This window comes from Temnothorax nylanderi, unplaced genomic scaffold (genome assembly GCF_030848795.1).
Source record: "Temnothorax nylanderi isolate EJ_2023f unplaced genomic scaffold, tnyl_v1.0 TNYL_tig0027_pilon, whole genome shotgun sequence".
Taxonomy (NCBI): Eukaryota; Metazoa; Arthropoda; class Insecta; order Hymenoptera; family Formicidae; genus Temnothorax; species Temnothorax nylanderi.
The window spans coordinates 1580468-1601353 of NW_027249089.1; the positions used below are offsets into that span (position 1 = coordinate 1580468).

General features: G+C 36.2%; 1 protein-coding gene across 1 annotated transcript in view; it reads right to left on the minus strand.

The window, feature by feature from the left end:
- Cow (Proteoglycan Cow) overlaps positions 1-20886 on the minus strand; it is a 111074-nt gene that overhangs the window by 27451 nt on the left and 62737 nt on the right. Inside the window, exons 3-4 of the mRNA XM_071701945.1 lie at positions 14916-15018; positions 12158-12286 (exon numbers count right to left, since the gene is read on the minus strand). Coding sequence (XP_071558046.1) covers positions 12158-12286; positions 14916-15018 — 232 coding nt within the window. The remainder of the gene's footprint in view (positions 1-12157; positions 12287-14915; positions 15019-20886) is intronic.

A 20886-nucleotide genomic window follows, 5' to 3' on the forward strand; every position in this document is an offset into this window, starting at 1 on the left:
GACCGGCCGAGTTTTGCGGAAACGGAAATTCGGCTCGCATCGAATTAATTGTGAGGTTTATGCATGCTCGGAGCCGGAGTATGCATCGATGCGTGCAATCATTGCCGATCTGTGTGCTTAAATTTCATATTTTATAAACATATTGAGAGTGAGAGAATGAGAGAGAGAGAGAGAAATAGACGTGACATGTATTCAGCAGAAAAAGAGCGAATAAATCTAAAAGATTAATGACGAAAGAAGAATGTACGGAAAGAAAAAGAAAAGTTCAACGATCTGGTAGATTAAGTTTTTCCTAAATAAAATATGTTTTTCCGCGTATAATAATAATAATACCGAAAAATATGTGAACGTAATTCTCACGATTCAGTTCACAATTCACAGATGTAAATAAATTTCAGCGAGAGCGCTGCCACATAGGTACCGTAGATCACGAAAAATTGTTAAACTCTTGAGAGAGATATTCAGGATCGAACGCGCGGCAACCAAAATGGAAGCATATCGAAATTTAGTTTCCTCGACTCAGTAAACATGTAATCACGCTTAGTACTTGCACTGATAGACCGCTATTTATCGTTAACTGGCATAGGTCGTTCCCCCTCCGAGAAAAAGTTTTCAGTTAGATTTCGATTGCGCTCGATTCAGGGAGAGATGTCGATGGTCCCCTTCTTGCGGTGGGATATTCAGCGAGGGAACAAATCGTGTAACTGGAAAGGCGTGGCGGGTGGTAATGCACATGCCAATCCACCTTTAATCCACCCCCTCTGTATTGGGAGACTTGGCCGCCCGGGCGAAGCCGCCTGTGAGAAGCTCGAAACTTTCGTCAGGTGGCACTCGAACTTTATCGTGTCTACTTTGGATGTTCAGGATAAACCATTACCTTCCTCTCTCGACGATACTTTCGTCGGAATCTAAATTCAACGATCGAAACAAGATCGCGCGGCGCTGCTGCAGCGGACAGGATACAAAAAAGTTATTTCGAAAATGGAAAACGAACATTTCTGAGATGAAACTGTAGAGAGCATATAAAGCTTGACAAATTGGATGCTGGAGAATAGCGTTACCTACTTTTGCGTGACGAGTTGCAGCTATTACAACGTGTAATTAAAAATTCATTGAAAATTAATATCGCAAGGCAGTGTTTAATTAATCGCCTGGGAAAGTTCCTCCCATATAATTCATCGTCGACGAAATGAAAACGTAGAGCACTTTACTCCGAGAAGTGCAGCAAGATATAATTAACCGACGCTGATTATACTGGTATTAATTAAATTGGATTCTCGTTTGGGCTTCGAATCAATTAAATGTACGGATTATTAAAAATACAGGTTATTTTACCAATGTTAAATTATCTTGAAGCATGAGATTGACTTGTTTTACAAATATAATTTATAATTGCGATATACTGTAATGCTCAACTCAGTTCTCGCAATTACTTTTTTTTTAAGTTGTAGTCTCTAGTGAGAAAAGATACGTGATAATGTTTACCTAAAATAACTTTGTTTAAAAGAAGACGTATTATTTCTACATTCGATTAAAGTCCAAAATAACATAAATAATACAGTAAATTATAAAATAAAGCCCACTTTAAATAATTTATAATTTGTATCAGAATTTAAAATAAAGTACCATTTATAATTTTATGCGCATAATACAAAAAACATTTTAAAAATTATACGCGCACGCGTACGAAAATATAAAATTAGAATTTTATCCTGAAATATGAGGCAAAATGTTTAACGTACTAAAATAACGCAAAGTAAAAAAAAAACAATCTTAAATTGTTATAAACTTCCAAATTTATTGTAAAAATAAACTTGAAATAATTTATCTTTTATCTTTACCAATATTTTTTCTGATCTCTATTATACTAACATATTTTCCGTTATTTACCTATGACACACTTGGAACTCAGAAAAATTTAAATATTTGGTTTTTGTTTAATTCGAGATAAATCTTCTTTTATATCTCCTAAAGAGCAAAAATTATCGACTTAAAATGGATGAAACATAAATATTAATCGGCGAAAAATTATGTAAGAAGACGATCATTTTTATCTTTAGAAAGAGTGATATTATCACAAGAAATATAATTTTATTCTCTAACCAATAGATATTTCTAACAAATGGACGCTTAGAAATTTCTCAGTAGAATTAAAAATGAAACAAAAGCTCTCACGCCATTTCTCATGGTGTAGCGTGGTAGCTGGTGCTATCGGCAAGTTAAGAACTTGAATCCCGGAGGAACAAATAAAACTTCCCTATCTGTCTCCGATCTCAAATGCGGTCGTCACTGATACGCGTAACACAGGTCGCACGCCGTCCAACTGTTATCACACCATTGTCGCCATTCGCGATTTTTCCCTTGCCCCTCGTGCATTCCGACTGTCACGGCGATATTGCCGAGAAAACGGGGGGAATCGAGGCACACGATGATGCGTAAGCAATGCCGAGAAAGGAAACAATCGCGGATCTTTCTTCGGTCTCGGTTCTGCTCGCGTATTTTCGCCGCGTACCGTTGCGTTCCCCGTCGCCGCGCTTATATACGCCGCCCTCGAACTTTTGATTTACGCGGCCTCGATGGAATTCCATGAATGCGAAATGTAATCCCCTACACGGCCCCTCTCACGTCCCGCGTCCCTTTTCCCGGCCAGTTACCTCGGGCCATATCACCACCCCTCATCCAATGTGAAACTTTGCGTTTCAATCGTGCCCTCGAAGTAACAAACGACGGCAGCTGCCTACGGGAAATATATTTGCAGCGAAAGGGTGGACGATTTATTTAGAGAGGAAGCGACTGGACATGAGCGGGCAGCACGGGGGAATCGGAATCTACGGGAATGCCACCGTTCTCTCTCGCGGAAAATCCGTGGGAGTTACTATAAAATGAAAAACTGTTTATTACTCTCCAGACGATCCAACAATCTACGAGCGCCAATAAGATTTTCAAGAAACATTCTTTGTAAGATGCGCAATATCGTTCAGCATAAAATGCTGAGACTAGCCTTAAACTATATCACTGACGAAATGCTATTGAAATAAATTGCAGTTTCTAACTTTTTGCAGTCCTATATATCGAGTTGGATTTGATGTAATGCTTCGTAGTAATCTCACGTAATTCTTCAATCATTCAATCGATGCATGATTACAAACTAACAAGGGTACGTTTGGAACTGTCCCTCACCGATTTTGATGAGCTTTGGATATGTTGTAGCTAAAAAATAACAGACACGTATTTTTTTTTATTGGTTTCGCAGCATGTTTAGAGATTGAAACAAACCTTCGAAAAAAATTTCATATATTTGATTACGAGTGAATATCTCTGAAACCGTGAAGTATATGAAAACATGTTTTAGATAAAAAGGTTATTATGTCATCTCTGTAATCGTGCATTTAAGTTCTTTTAAAGGTTATATTTTTGCAAAAATAACATTGAAGAGTACCTATATTTAAAAATATGAAAATTTTTTTAAAAATCTAAATACACGCTACAGAGATTCAAGATCACTTAAACCGTAACCTTTTTGTCTAAAACATTTTTTCATATACCTCACAGTTTCAAAGATATTCACTCGTAATCAAATATATGGAATTTCGTTCGAGGGGTTGTTTCAACCCCTAAACATGGTTCAAAGCTGATATAAAAAAATACGTGTTTGTTATTTTTTGCTATTGCACAACATATTCAAAGCCCATCAAAACTGGCGAGAAACAGTTTCAAACGTTCCCTTGTAAATATACATATATTTGAAATCTCCATAAATTCCTTCAAATAGTAGAAATTCTTTGATTCATATTAGATCCGTTAATTAAGTTAAAATGAGGATAAAACGATTGATTTTCACTCATTGAGAAATAATTTGGACCGCGAAGGTATTCCTCCAGGATGCGTCGTAATTATATTTCTGTAATCGTTGAATGATGAACATGTACTTAAATATAAATTATTTATTAGAACCATGAAATTCTTTTCTTTACATTTTCTTCTATAATTAAATCTGTCCTGTTAAAAAAGATGATAAATTTAAAAATTTTTATTTCACAACAAACACACACACACACACAACAGAAATATAGTAAAGTCTTTTCTAAAATAAGTGATGTAATTTATTTAATATTATTGCAGAATGCATGGCGTTATTAGTGTTTATTTATTTGAATTATTGTGCTATGTTCTAAAATTTATGAGTTAGTATATATATTTATAAGACATATATATTTTTCACTTAGAACGTTCATTAATAACATTCTTCGAAATATTGCACATTAGACTTCTAGTATACTCGCATGTATACTTATTATTTTCATGCGGTCATTCATTTATCTTATAAAAAAAGATTTACATTGTATTAAGATTTATATTGCACCATCACAAAATTCAATCTCGGTATTTCTGTTAAATTGCCTGCAGCAGAATCATTATTTTTTAATTCTATTTTTAATAATAAATTATTTAACAAAAATGTTTGTAATAAATTGTTCTGAGGCAGAATGTCGAGAGAAGCCTTTACGAGTACAATATAAAACTTCTAAATAATGATATCCATTGCATAATGGAAATGTGCGCAGTCACGTGTTTTATAATTCAAAGCCATTTACATTTTTACATGTATCAGTCTCAATAAATTGTTTGATATTGACACTCGAATTGCCTTTCTATAACAATCTATCTCCCCCGACCCCCTAAAAATATAAATTGTTACGCAACGCGCAATTAAAAAAATGTGGCTAACATCAATATTTCGAATGTCCAAATATCGAAAGCTGCTATATAAAATATTTCATAAAATATATTTAAAATTCAGATTTATCATCAGTTACAATACGTTATCATAGTATAACGTATCTTTTCGTTAAAATTTTCGCCTTAACATCTCAAAAAGAGAAGAAGCTTCTATCATCGTTCTATAGATATTCTGTGCATGAAATACACGCAAGTACGAAATGAAGTACGAAATAAGTATATAGATCCCAGAAATCGCACGTTATCTTTGAATAGCAAACATGAGAAAAGTAGGGGAGACCTATATTTTAATAATGTATAATAACAAAACAAACTGCAGCTAAAATTTTAACTAGAGATTACTTTAGAACATTTTATATTGAAATTTTTTATCATGAAACGATATAGAGACATAAAAAGTCATTGAAAATATTTAAAATAAAATCTTCGGTATTCGTCCGCTTACGTATGTCTGTTGACATGCATTACGTTTTCAAAAAGTGCAATTGGCGTTTATATAATTACGAATCGTGTTTTAGACAACCGTTAAAATTTAAGTTATTGGAATTAAAATTTGCTTTCAACAAATAGCAAAACATTCGGTTATATTAATATAATTATATTTAAAAAATCCTATATCATCACAGACTACAGATAAGACAACAGAGGAAACAGATTATTTTTATACGTAATATGTTTGTATTGTATATTTATATAAATATATGCGTTTATATATCGTATCTACTATATACACTGTTAAATTTGTAGTGTAAAATTATAATCAATTGGAGTCATTTTTAACCATTCCTATATAGCCTGCTGCTACTGCTGCTACTTACTGTGTAAACTGTAAACGATGATAATAATGACAATAAAAAGTCAGCGAAAAAAGATCGCGTCAATTTTCCCACTAGGGAAATATATCGACCATAAATTGGCCAACGAGTCTGGAACCGAGAGTTAAACTACCGCGGGACAGTCTGTACATCGACTTTAAAGCTCCCTTCGCAGGCCTGGCTCTTTGACGAAGACAAAGCGTCGGCTCGCGGCGCAACGTGGGAAAAGCTGACTCGCAAAAAGAATCCTGAGCGGGCGTACGAGCTGTCTTTGTCAGCGTACGACGATTTTTCTTGACGATCGACAGGAGGAGTCGCTGCTATTAACGACCCGCTGAACATCGCACACCGGAGATTGAAGCTCGTAATGAACGAGCCGACGTCGCGACGACGACGGCGACGGCGCTCATAGGATCCATCGGGCATTTCCCGTTTTAATTGCAAAACCGTATACCCGGCACTGTTTGCTTATAATTAACGATACGCCAAAGCACTTTGCGAATTAAAACTTTTACCATCATCCTATTTCTCGGTTCGTCTCTCGTCTCGCTTCTGTTTCTCACCCTCTTCTTTTTCACGGATCCCGATTCACTTATCGTATCCCCCCGTATTCTCCACTTCCTCGAACTCCTCAGCCGCGTAATCAGTTCTCGATACCATACCATACGCGAATCCGAGAGCGCGCGTACAGCGGAATCTATTTTTCAATTATTGGAAATTCCCGCGGATCGAATCGACGGGGAGAAGAAAGCGATGACAATGAAATTCTTGTCAGAATTAATCGATTCCTATCCCAGAAAGCGATGTGAAATTCAATCGTTTCTCTCAAACGTGAATCTCATCGTTGTGGCTCAATGACGGGTCCAATCCAGGTAAATATTTGTCCAGCTGTTCTATTTATCAAAATTGTACATTTCATACAAATTCTGCCATCCAAAAATTCCTCTATACAGATTTCACGATATTTAAACGATTATACCATGCACGTCACTTTCAATTCAGATATAAAGAAAGGAGAATATCCGTGAAAAAAGCAATCGCGGGAAATAAATTTATTAAAACGCAATTAACCTGGAATCCAGAAAATTTCTATAAATTTTAAACGGGATACGATTTATAGATAATGGCAGCGGAGCACTTGACGATTGTAAATCAAGTGCATAATAACAAAATTCATAATAATTCATATTAAACTTCGGCTTAATATGAATGACTTGGACTTCGCGTTTTAATAAAGGAAAATTTTGTAGTTTAAACTTTGTAGTAGAACCCTAAGTTAAATTGTATATGCTATATACTTGTCTGTCTTCGCAAATACGAGAACTCCGATCTAGAATAGAGAAGTTTCCATCGGATAATTTGGATTCATGTGTATGTGCGTCGAAGTTACAAATAGAAATCGCTCAAAGATCTTTGCCTTTGGACAGCCGTATACTCCTGGCAGTAAAAAGACCCACGAAGGAGAGGAAGAAGGACATGGACTTAGTCAGACGGAAATCGTCAAAGCATATCGACTGCGCGACCAACGGCCAAATTTTGAATTAAACATGAGAAAGCAGCGGTCGCACGGCGCGCCGGTAGTAGAACGGAACACAGGAACACACGGTGGGTCGCTCGAGGCAAATGAGACGCGTTTCTACTTCATGTAAAATTCCGTCCTTGGTTACCGTGGCTGCAAACCAAATCCGATCTCATCGCCCGTAACGGCTATTGATAACGGCTTATGCAGACTCGAGAATCGACGTAAGCGTCGACGGCTTGTCCACCCTCCGGAAAAGCTTTCGGGAAAAACGGAAGAGCCCTAAACGTCGTGGCTCGTCATCAAAAATAGCGAGCACGATATTCGATTAGATATAGGAAATCGGAAAAAAAAATTTGATTGAGGGATTAACGAATAATTATTCGTTAACAAAAGTCGCTCGAAGAGGGACCCCCCCCCCCCGCTTCCTCGCCTCACTAATTACGACAAAGGCAAACGAGTGACGGCAGCTCGGGCAGAGCTGCGAGGCTCTCGTCGCAAATAGAACAAGTGGCTGCCGCGCCTTTGAATGCGCGCTGCAAATTGCAGCCATCGAGTCGTGCGCTTCTCTCCGAAGGAAAAAAGATTACCACGGTGCAATCCGATTCCGAGCTAGATTGAAGACGACGGCGTTATATGAGTTGTACCGAAAGCCCTCAATCTTAATGACAGCTTCTTTAACCAATTCGTCGTCGACTTTTTCTCACCTGAAACACTAAGATATCAATAGCTTCTGTATTAAAACTAATTGAAAATGGAAAGCTCTTCGCAAACGCTGAGAGATACAATTGAATCTATTGTTCGACCACACAGTCTTGATGCTCTTTCTAAATGAAATTGATTTATTATTTTTAAGGGAAATTTTATTTTAAGATTTTGTTATTTAAAAGTTTTATATCGACTATCGAAAATTATAAAAACTTCTCTCTCGACCTTTTCCCTAAGAAAGATTGAGAAAGATTTACTTAAAAAATTTAAAGAATTTATTATTAAAAAATGTATAAAAATTGTGATTCCACTTGACTAAAGATATGATGATGATAATAATAATAAACTAATAATTTTTATTAAAAAGTCGTTTTTCCTAAAAAAGATTATTTCATAAATTTTTGTTAAAAAATTTATTATTAAAAAATGATATAAAAAAATAATTTCATTAAAAATACAGTAGTAGACTAATTATTTTTATGAAAAATTCGAGGTCGTATTGTCGCGTTTCTCTGAAGTATTTTTTTAAAGACCATATTTGATAAATAATCTCATTATTATATGGATGAAATAGAAAGCATTAATTTTTCGCAGTTGAATGGTAAAAAAAAGAGAAATTCTCTATCTGTTTTTTTTTTTTTTTTTTTTTTTTTTTTTTCGGGAGATATTTTCCGCTCGACCTTTCGAACACGACCTTTCATTTGGCAATTTCATGTAAAAAAAAAAAAAAAAACACCCCGAGGTTTGAATAAAATCGCACGATAATATGGCGTTAGAAACATAATTGGGAAGCGGTACAATGACGCAGAAGAGTTCGTTATAACGACGGCTTCTTGTCAATAGTGTTCCCATGCAATTTCTCACAAGATACTCGCGAAGTGAAGTTACCATGAGATCGGAGGCAACCTTCTACAATTTGCGAGAAATAAATTTTGATCTCGCAACTTCTCTGAACGTGATAAACACGCGGTGACCTCGCGCAAGCACTAAATAGACCGAAGACATACAAGAATTACCGGAAACACTTTAAGATGCAAGCTCGCGAGCGAATAATATTACTAAGACTCCGTTTCCGTGATAGTATGCAAATATTATGCGAAGACATAATTTCGGGAAACATTAATGTTGATAATATTTCGCGAACTGCTTGCCGCGACCTGAAATGCAAAACGACGTTGTCTTTCCGACGCCGGTGAAGTAACTTCAGATAGTGGAAATCGTAAAATTGTACAACGCGTAAGAAGAAAATGTCGGCATTTCTAGCTGCACCCGGGAATTTTCGATGCGTCGCGGAAGTATATGATAATATTTCCGGATAATTGAAATCGGTATCTATTTTCCCGGATAAAAGTTTCGATACGTTTCTCGCGCGCGAGTCATCCCACGTGAAATACACCCACCGCATATTAAGAAAGTATTGCGATGAAAAGTTTCTTTAGCGAAAAAAAAGAACTATCTAACTTTATCGAGAGTATAAAACTCGAAAGCAAAAACCCCTTTCCTGTAACATTTTTAACCGTCTCTAACATGTTTTTAAATATGCAACTACGCTGTTGCAAAACATGTTGTAGGTATATTTCACGGACAGAAAATGCACCGCGTAATATTTTATGCATGCCCTCGTACAGGACTCTTTGATCCCAAAATTTAATACGTCGTTGTTCTATCCTATTTTATCCAATTGTATTATACTACGTTACGCTATATCCTACATTATGATAATACGGGAATAATACAGAAAAGGAAGCTTCCGTAAGGAAGAATGTAAATGTAAATGTTAAAGAAAGACACTGCGCTAGACAAATGAGGAAATATCAGGCGAGGATCGCGAGGCCGCTAAAGACAGTAATTTCGCGAAATTGTGTAACATTGTCGTTTTGTGCGTCAGACATAATCTTTTACCATGCGTGACGAATTTCCGGAAAGCACAACCAAGTCAAAAAAGGTAGTCGAGACGTTTTTTACCTTGCTGACTCGTGCAAATTTAAACAGGAAGAAACCTTCCGTCAAGCTTCGACTCGTTGCGACTCAACCTCCTCCCTCTCTCTCTCTCTCTCTCTCTCTCTCTCTCTCTCTCTCTCTCCCTCTACTTTTCTTCATGTCTTCCCCTTCAACGTTTTTATTCCCTAGGGAGAAGTATTAAACGTCTGCAGAGTTTTTATACCTACGTGTCGTTAACTCCTATTTGACGTTTGACGTACCAAAAACGAAAAGCAAATACGATGCCAAGGCAGCGTTATTACCAAATGAAATTTTTTTTTCGCGGGATTACACGAAGTTATGGAAATTAATGTACGTATTTGCCTGATAAAATTGAAGATAGCAAATGTTACTTTTGTGATATGTATAATACTAATGTGATGTTATTTATAATAATATTTAACTAGTATAATATTATTAAAAATCGCAGAAATATTTTTCAAATTTTTACTATTAATTGATCCGCTTTAAATAGCCGCGTTAAATGTTTTTTTGCATATCGACTTTCAGTACATTAGATGCGCATCGAGTATAAGATAAAACTGAAGAATTTCAGGAGTTTAGTTTTGCAGAATAGATGCAAGTAGTAGGATACAAAATTTGTTGCAAAATTCAATCAAAGGTAAAATTTCTTTGTCAGTCGATGTCAATCCTGTGCAATTATATAGCCAGAAAAATGAATATAAAAAAGTCAAAAATTTCAAAAGCTATCAGCAGGATATAAAATAATTTGTTTTCACAAATATAACAGCTTATACATATACCAACAAACATACAACTACATACGTTTAATTCATTACAACGAGCAATAGAAAAAGTACCAGTTGTAAATTGTCCTGAAGCAATAACGGTTCCACACAAAATCGGTACTTTTAATCATTATAATTGCACATCCTTATGATGTACAAATTAATACAATTAGTTTTAGATATTACAATAGTATATACATCAGAGAATAATAATTACTAATTAATTAATTCTTTTGTGATGAAAAAGAAGCTAATTCGATAATACATTCCTTATAAGTTATAAAAGAGATTTGCGCTTGCAATTCCTGAACTAGTAGTGAATTAAGCTCGTTTTAATAACGGCCGTCTGAAAGCGTAAAGACACGCGTCTTTGAAAATGCGATGACGGCGACAGTGTTTTCAATTTCGCGCTCGAGCGGCTTTATTCTCGAGGGAAAAGAGTGTTCGATCTCGCGCTCCTCCAAAGAGAACTTGCAAGGTCCATTTGACGCATCGTTTGACAAAGAGATAGAAAGAATTCTCTCCATTTCTATAGGAACGTCACTATCCTCGCAATTAATTATTTACCAGACTATCCGAGCGCAGCTATCAGTAAATCTCCGAAGTCAATGAGCTTCTCTGGCCGGACGAAATTAACGCGCGATTTCCCTCGCGCGATTTTTGACCTCTTAATCTTCAATCGGGACGAGTGCGCAGCGGAGATAACGTTTTCGTAAAACTTCGCAAAATAAACTGTTGAAATCTGGGGGGGGGGGGAAGTTACGCGTCCGTTGTTTCTTTCGCCGTTTCTTTCGATACGTGCGGAATCCGCACAAATTCAAATGGAAGATCGAATTTCGAGCGAGAATTGTTCGATACAATAATCCTTCCCTCTATTACAATTCTATCGCAACGCACGCTTCTCGGGAAAAATTCCCTCCCACTTCGCCGTCTACGCGATACATATCGACACAAAAGGATTACATTGCAAAATGAAATTCTCAATTCCGCTCGGGGAATTTTCTTTTCACGGAAAAGCCGCGTTTAAAGTTTGTGGAGCTTGTGCACGAGCTGATAATGCCCGTTTGACGTGGCTTGCGAAATATAAACACGAGCTACGGCGCGTTTCCCGGGCGCAATGTTACCTTCAGAACTAATTTTTCCTGAAACTTCATCCGTCGTATTAAACAGAAGCGCGCGCGCAATGCGGCTTTTCCAAATGAAGTTTCCGGAACTATTCAAGAAACCGTCTACAGTCCGCATAAGGATCACGTCTTATTCTTACCGCTCGACTTCATGCTAATATTAATAATCTCACGTCTATGGCGTCTATTCAGAGTACCATCCAGAAGAACATTGTTAAAGTTTGGACCGTTCTTAAAGAAAAAGTTTAAAATTCAGCACAAGCTCACAGAAATATATATATTTATTTATTATCCATATTTTTTGGTTAACGGTAAAATTATGACAAAAATAAAATTTGAGATAAATAAATAAAAAAAATATTGCAATCTCAAAATTCAGAAGAATAAGATTCTTTGTTCGGAGTAATTTCGAGGCGAACAAATATATGGGCTTCGAGGAAACTTTATATTTTAATCGAGGGTTTAAAGCAACGAATCTGTGCAACGTGGATTAAACGAATAATGAAATCTGTTGTCACTTACTTTGACTCGTCCTGATCGTCGTCGTCATCCTCGGAATCAAAGAAGGCGTCGTCGTCGTCGGAATCGACCGATGTTTCGGCCCTCATCCGTCGCTGTTGAACCGCCCGAGATTTCGGTATTACTATGTCCCTGAAAATACATTTGCACAATCTACGATTAGCCGCACTTAATTCAACGTAAAAAACTAATTAGTTTTAAATGAGCGACTCCGCTTATTACTTGGCAAAACTCATTTGTTTTGCAGTATGCCGCTATGCTTCTGTTTTGAGAATAAAAGATAATGGATCTATTCTATTTAGAGCACATAAAAGAGTAGCTCTGATATAAATAAACAATGTAGATTTTTAAATTACTGTTTAATCATCGTGAAAATATAGTAAGATATTGTCGAATATAAGACAAATGTAAAAATTTCTTCTGTAACTGTGTCGTGGATAATTAATAATGTTCCTGCTTCCGTCTCTCGTCCGATGTAAAATCTCATAATAAATTAATGAACAATAAAACAAGTTCTTTTTTTTTGTGTGTAAGAAGTAAAACACGAGCTCGATGATGGTCCAACTTCAAATTCTAATTGTTCTATCGGGCCTTGGAAACTTTTGCAAGAGCAATTCAGACGCGCCCGATTTGCATAGAACCTACTTTATTCGATGGATTAATGCTCGTTATGAAGTTTCGTGTCCTACAACCCTGCCGAGGCACTGGAGATACCACGCCCTAGGAATTACAGACGCGAAGCGTGAATTAGCTTTACGCAGGGCAAAAATTAAACGGCCATTACTCGAACTACGTTACCGAGCTAAACTCCCCGGTATTTAAGCGGCGCGCCATTCTAAATCCCGAGTTTCACCGACGTTCGTCATGTTGACATAGCACCCGCTTTAGCACAATGAAATGAAATACATCCGGGAATTTAGTGCTTTTCTGTTCTTGATTCGTTGCTGAAGAGATTGCGTTAACTTGGGTAGATACAGTTTCTTGTTTCATCGTCGTGTTATTACTTTATCTGCCCGCGGCTGCGAGGCGATGTAATTGCATTTACGGCGGCGAGTCTGTTATCAAAAGCAATCCTTCGTCATTATTTAACGTGGCGGTCACTATACCTTTGCGCCTTAAGAAAGCCAGGGTGCTTTCATAGAGAAAAGAAATTCAGCTGTGTCAAATTTCTAAGTTTCCAAAATTACGTTAACCACAATATTTTTTATCTAAACACTAATATACAATGTATATATGTGTATATATATAAATTTCAGAAATGTTATCCCAGGAATTGTTCATTTAATGTTTATCCATCATTTACGATTAAAAAGAAATATACTCTGTACAGAGAAAATTTGCAAAATTATAATCAACACTCACGTTCGCGTGCAAATGTCTAAACCACGAAGCAAAACTTGTTTCCATTAAATTAACTAATGTCGTATATAGATTATGGCATTATTTAAAAGATTATTTAATTATATCTATCTAATATTACACCTGAATCGTTGGCAGATTGTTTAGGTATGACCTCCTCCTCCCCCTTCGCAACATATCAAGAATTCAATCGAACGCGGAAGCAGGATCAATGCACGAAAGTGAAACTCACTTGGATCACCAGCGCGCATGGCTGGTGAAATTAATCCCGAACAGGGGCATCGATTTATCAAGGCAAGCCCATCGGGCTACTTAGCTGTTAATGACGCATTAAGGTCATTTAATGTCGTACGGGTGCTGCAAGATGAATACCGCCGATCGAGGTATCTGTACGTGGGATATGTATGCGCGCATACATCGTCCGTGGAAATGTCCAATTACAGTTAATTGGCAATAAGCACCGCATGGGGAATCAATGATCACCGGGACGGCTTCAGTCGATCGGTGGTTTAATGCTGTTTTGCGGCGATACGATATCGTCGTTAATATCGGCGCTGCTTAATGCCAACATCGGCGGCGTACAAACGCCAAGAATTTCAATTATTCGGCCCCGCGAAAATTAACGCGCTACGAGATCGGCGTGGGAAAAGTGAGAGGAAGAATTTTGGAAGATCGCTACCCAGCCGCGAGTAAAACATCGACCGACAATTTGCGCATTATCGTTGTTTGGAACGAGCAAATTTGGCCGAACGCACCACACGAGAATCTTTCAAGAAATTGGTTAGGTATCGGTGCCAAGTAAATATAACCGAAGATTTAGATAAAGAGTTCAGTTTAGCGTATAAAAGGTAAATAATACACTAAATGCAAACTTCGAAACGCAATATCAGAAATCATGTTGAATAAGCTAGTAGTACGAGTACCTACATTCGAATGCATTGCACGTATTGCATTTAAATTTTATACCAACAGATTGTCTTATCTTTGTCAGATTGTATCGCGTTACATATCCTTATTGAGGTATGATGATAAAAATTAAATTAATAATTTCTTAAATAAAATCTGAAATACATCTCTAAAATACATATCCTCATGTTTATATAATACAATGTTAATTATTTGCGTTCATTTTCATAATTTCGTCGTTAGGAGTTTTCAGGGATTGTCTTATCACAATTAGCGGTTCTGATATTGCTCTATATCAAGATTTTTATCCTTAATTTTATATATTTATTTCTTCTTATAGAAATATTGATAACTTATTAGAGAGAAGGAAAGGGGGAGAGATTCAAACATTCGCAGTAAAGAACACTTAACAACATTAATTAGTCTGACCGTAAGCGTCTTATCTTAAAACATCATTTCGCTCAAAATTATGGAAATGAATAAATTCGATACTTACCCTGATTTGTGTAGCTCCTTCTTTGAGACGCAGACGGCCGTGAACGTGTCCTCCAAAAGGCAGAGTTCCTTCTTCTTGCAGTTGAGTGGGCGACACAGCTCGCCTGAAACAGATAAAAATTGATTTTAAACTCTGATATTATAAACAACAATATACTTGATCTATTCTTCATTATTCTACAGAGATAGAAGAATCAAATTTATACATTTCGGAACCTATATAACAAACAAAATGTTGTCCCAATTATCATTGCTGACATTGTTTTACAAGATTTGGAGAGAAGGGTGTTAGAGGTTATTGAGGTTTCTTTACCTTTTTACTTTAGATATATTTAGATTATTGATGATATTGCTATTGTAGTTCCCCCTAGCTTAGTCAATAATTTACTTCAATTCTTTCCATCCTCGGATTCAATTTAAATAAAATGTCTTTTATACTGCAGTTATTTGAAAATTTAGAAAAATTAATTATCTTCTATTGCGCCAATTTAATACCTAGTTATAGAAATGGGATCCGTTTTAATGTAATGTCGAAATCAATCACTTCGTGATAAAATCAATATTGCTTTATCTCGTCTTACTGTTAGTTTTGTCGAATAATTCTCTCTTCTCAAAGCAGGAGATCTCTTCTACTTTTCTTTCATTCGTCATTCTTTTTTTGGCATTATTTGAATATTATTCATCATAAAAAATGTCTGAAAGAATCAATTACATGAATAATCCAAATTTAATACCTTGGACCTTTCTTAAGATATTGCATTATTGATTTTTAATGCACTGAGAAAAAAAATTTGTTAATCCTAAAAAATATTTTGTCCGATACGTTCAACTAAACATTTTAGTTAGTTAACCAAACATTAGTTGAATTAATTAATTCTTGATTACAGAAACTAAATAAATTGTTGAAACAACTAATGTTTAGTTAACTAACTAAAATGTTTAGTTAAACGTATCGGACTAAATATTTTTTGGGATTAACAATTTTTTTTCTCAGTGTGGTATTCTATAATATAGACTAATATAGAAAAGAATTTCTATATCTTCAAACAAATTTTCTTTTCCTAGTAATTTTTGGAGAAATTTTAAGACTATCTTTTGAAAACATTCAATTTGAAATAATCAAAATCATTCCTCTTCTATTTGAATTTTTGCAAAACCTAGCATTATGAATTCACGAGTTAATTACATCGATGATCGCTGACCTCTTTCCATCAGTGACAAATCAAAAGAGCGTTTTATCTCGAAGAAGAATAAGTAAATAAAAATCGCCGCGTTTTACAATTACTTCTCTGAGCTAAACGAGCGCGATGATAATTCGTCGTTACGGTTTATTCGCTTGTAATAAAGGAAAGTCGTGATAATTATGACGAGACCGATCGCGGTCGCATCGCTGCGTTAATCAGATGGATTTTCTATCCGCGAACCGAAATGAAATGCATAGACTCGCCGTGAATGTACGTCGGACATCCGCCGTGTGCGCTCTGAGCATTTTCACTCGTCTGGAAATCACCGACAAGCGATATTGGTCGTTCGAGGGAGCGTACTTCTATATATCTACTGCATCCAATCGCCGAATCAGATCTTCCTCTTCCCCTATTAACCCGCCCGGAACCAAGCACATCGCCGGTGTCTTCTCTTCGCCCGCAGTCCTCGCAATCAATAAAACGATACCCCACTTCAACCTACGGCTCTTTAACATATGGCAACCGAAAAAACAAGTACGCTAGCGTAGAGCCACAGCTTGCAGGACCGCGTGTACTACACCTGATAACCGTACTTTTTACCTCGAAAAGCTTTAACATCCTTTTAAGAAAATATTACTTACTTTAATAGTTTTATTTCGTAAGTAAACTTTATGTCCCATACTTGTATGACTTTAAATATATTTTTGTAACTATATGATATAAATTATCATCATATATTCCTAAAGTTTTATTCATTTCAAATTGGTCAATAATAATTTAAATTATTATCAAAATTTAAGTTAAAAAAATAACAATAATGACTTTTCATTGCAAGTTGCAAGTATTTACATTTATATATTTATCTAAATAATTAATAAAATTATTACATAATCTAAATCTCGTTTATATATGTAGTATCTAAATATTTTTTTGGAAATTGTAAATATTTTAAAATCACAAACTATTAATTTAAGACTGATGATTGCGCATTGTAACAATCTCAAAACTTAAAATTTCGCGACATTTATAAATATATAATTCTTCCCTGATTGTAAACTATTTTACTTTTTATTCAAGCTTGGCAGAAATATAACTAGTCAACATATAAAATAGAAATTAATTGTGATAAAAAATAACATATACTCTGTTTACGTAATAAAGTAATTATTTCTTGCTTGACATTGTCATACGCATGTTGCTTGCTCCCATTTGCAAATGCATAAGAAAGTCATTGCAATTTGGAAAATGCGCGACAACGGAAAGAAATAAATGAGCATTTGACGACAAAAGCGAGTTTTCGTGTTAAAAACTGGCTAATGTCCAGTTGAAGTTGCCAGCTTTTTTGCGCTGCACTATAATACAATATTGTAAAGAACTGTAAAGAGAGAATTTCGTTAGAGAGAAAGTTACAATGTAATGAGTTTGTGAAATCAAAAGACATTATATTGCAAATTCTGACATTTAAACTGTTTTATAAAGCATAATTTTATATTCTTTTTTAGGAAATAAAAATAAACCTTATACGTACATGATAATATAACATAACATTATTTGTCCCAAAAATAATATACTTTTTAAAGACAATTAATTGACCTGGTTCACATTAAGAGGTATCGTATCAAGCATACAATAATTAATTAAATGTAATACACTGTACTGAAATTTTGCTTGAAATATGATAATTACAATTCAGGGGTAGTACAGACACGATAGTTACATTATCGTTATTATTGCTAAAATAATCGCGCGATTCAAACTAACTAAACTATGCGCGTGTGCATAGTTACCAAATGGAAATAACTCTTTGGTACATTCAAATTAGTCACTTCGCTTTTATGTAATTAATTGTAAGTTCATTCGCAAGCTTATTATTATATTACTTATATTATTACATCGCTATGACGTAAACAACATTATGAATACTATTATAAACTCATGAAAGTTCGTTTGCAATATTCACTTCCGTACGAATTATGAATATTTACGAAGATCTTTGCGCGCACATGGTCTTTAAAACCTTATTTAAAAGTTTATTGTCGTATCTCGGTTCAGTGTAAAATATACTATATTATAAATATTTTTATAAGCACATGAAAACTTACTTTCAATTTATGTATTTTTTATTAAAAAGACACACGTAACGCTCCAAATCTTTTTAAAAAATTTAACACTCATCATTTACACAAAGATTGAAAAGTATAAACTGCATCGAGAATATATAGTTATAAAAATCTAAGTTTAACATTTTACACGATATAGTCATAAGCATTTAGGAATATCTCGTATCGTGCCAATGTCGCGTAAAATCGCTCAATATTTCTTCTCACTGAGCCAGCATACAGCATCCGTGGTGTAAAACAACCGGCGCGCCGAGACAGAAAACGGTCTTCTCTTTAGTAGATAAAAGGGGAACCCCCCATTCTATTCCGCATGTTAAAGATTTCAAAATATCCAATTAAAAGTTTCTCCTATGACGTGAAGCTTGTCTCCCGGCGCGGTAGAAGTAATATCGCGCAAACGGGAAATTCCATCGGGTCGAAATTAAAGTCGACCGTACATGAATTAAGAAGACTTGGACTGTCTCCTGACGGCTTAATTTCGCAGGATTACATGAGAAAGGGGAAGGTTTGCTGTGCATATATATATACATATATACATACAATATATATACTTATAATATACATATATAGCTTCCCCTATATACAATATACGCATATATGTACAAGACCTGCCACGTTTCCGCTCGTCGCGTATAACTGAAAACTTTCTCGTAGATCGAGGGAGGACGAAGACATTACGTCCCTCGCAGCCACGTTCCTTGCGTATTGTTTGGAACGATGCGCGATAAGATCCCACATACTACAAAAACGCATCCAGACCAAGTTGGCAAGCGAAAACAACGATCACGAATGGCCATGAACTAATGCAGCACGCTCCATTTTCTTTAATGCACTGATAAAAAATCTAACAAACATCGACGTAAATTCGCGCTCATTGAAACAAATTGATCATTCGTGTTTGTTCGCGCTCGCTTGCTCAAGCTGAATCCGGCATATCGTCGCGAATCCCATCTAATGGACTGAGTGTTACGCATCGTGGTCCTCGATCGTCTCGTGATAGAAAGACGCTGTCGAGAAACGCGACTCGGGAGTGTTTTCACGCGAGACTTCGAGCCGTGAAGCGGATAGACGTCACGTCGGAGAAGACATTCGGTTTTCGACAAGAGGAGAGCAGACGTAAGAGAGTATTCGGTAAGCATCCGCCGGCCGTAATTCGAGCGGTTCTTCTGAGCCGGATCGAACCAATCCGCCGAGCGTAACTCCGGATTTCGCGGCAGTAAGGTCGAGAGTTTCGTATGGCGGGCGGCTTTCTAGCTGGTTGAGAAAAATATTCAAGATACTCCGAGGTGGAGCGAGAGGCTGCGTCTCTCGTTAAAAGATTGCGCGCGGTTACGAAGGTCTCTTGAATTCACGCAAACAAATTTTGACGTTTACCATAAATCTTTACGTTAAGATCCACTAAAATTGAGAATTATTGCAAAATAGGATATACCCGTAAGTCTCGAAAAGAAAAACATTAAAAAGCGTGGTCGCTGCGATTGCACAAAATTTCCAGAATATGGATACCATATTTAAAATAGCAAATATATTTCGTGTACTATGTAAAATTTTAGCAAAATTTGCGGAGCTACAATTTTGTTGAAATGTAAAAAAGCAAGAAAGACTGCTGCATACATTTAACGATCTGTATTATTAGATTATGAAATATTCTGCGAGTATGTATTTCTGGCAATATGGCTGAATTGCCGTTGTATAATTACGTCGAAAAAGTGCTCGCAAAAATATTAAAAAAGTTAGTCAGGATTTTTTAAATACGATATTCAATATTATAAATCATTTTACTGTCTACGCAAGTTGACAGGTATTTTATTTCATTAAAAAAATACCTTTAAGTTTCTTTGAAAAGACTGCAATAAAAAATTTCTTTTCTTGTTCATATTTCCCTGTCCATATTACGTGTCAAAAACGCAGTGGAACACATGGCAAAGAGTCGCGAAAAATGAAATTCTATATTAAAAAGCAGAAACATCAATGTGAGAATACTCGCGCGAATAAAAATAGTAAAGTATTAGCGGTGAAGGCGTTAAGGACGTAACGCGATCCTCACGTCGTCCTCTGTTATGCTCGACAAAATGATAAAGTTCTCTCGAATAGTTAGAAAAAGTTGCCTCGCAAAAGAGAAGACAGGAGAACACAACTGTGAATCGTCTCGAGTAACGGCACGACGGTTTTGCGTGTAAGTATAACAGAAGTTGCGTAGAGCCGGAGACGTTCCTTGTTTCCCCAGCTGCAAACGTTGATTACACGGTAAAGCGAGAAAGAGATATATAAGTGGGCGGAGTGCGGAGAGAGAGAGAGAGAGAAGAAAAAGAGGACAAGATTTGCGCGGCGGCAGTATGACGAACGTCAGGTGGCACGAGAGAGAGGACGGAATATATTATAATTGCAGAAAGGACCGGATCTCAAGACTTCTTGGCTCGCTTGCTCGTTCGCTCGACGGGCGCGCTAATTTACTCGGAGCTATTCCCTCTGGTCGCCGCCGCGCCGCAGCCGCCGCGGTGTGGCCCATTTTTGTTTCAAAAGTTCATAAAAGATGGTTGAAAATCCACTTTGCCGCGGTGCGGCACGGCGGCCAGCATTGTCGCGTTAACGGCTAACTTTCGCTATTATCGTATCGTAATCGCTGATACAGTTAATTCGGCTAGACGAGAAGGGAAGGAGAAGCGTA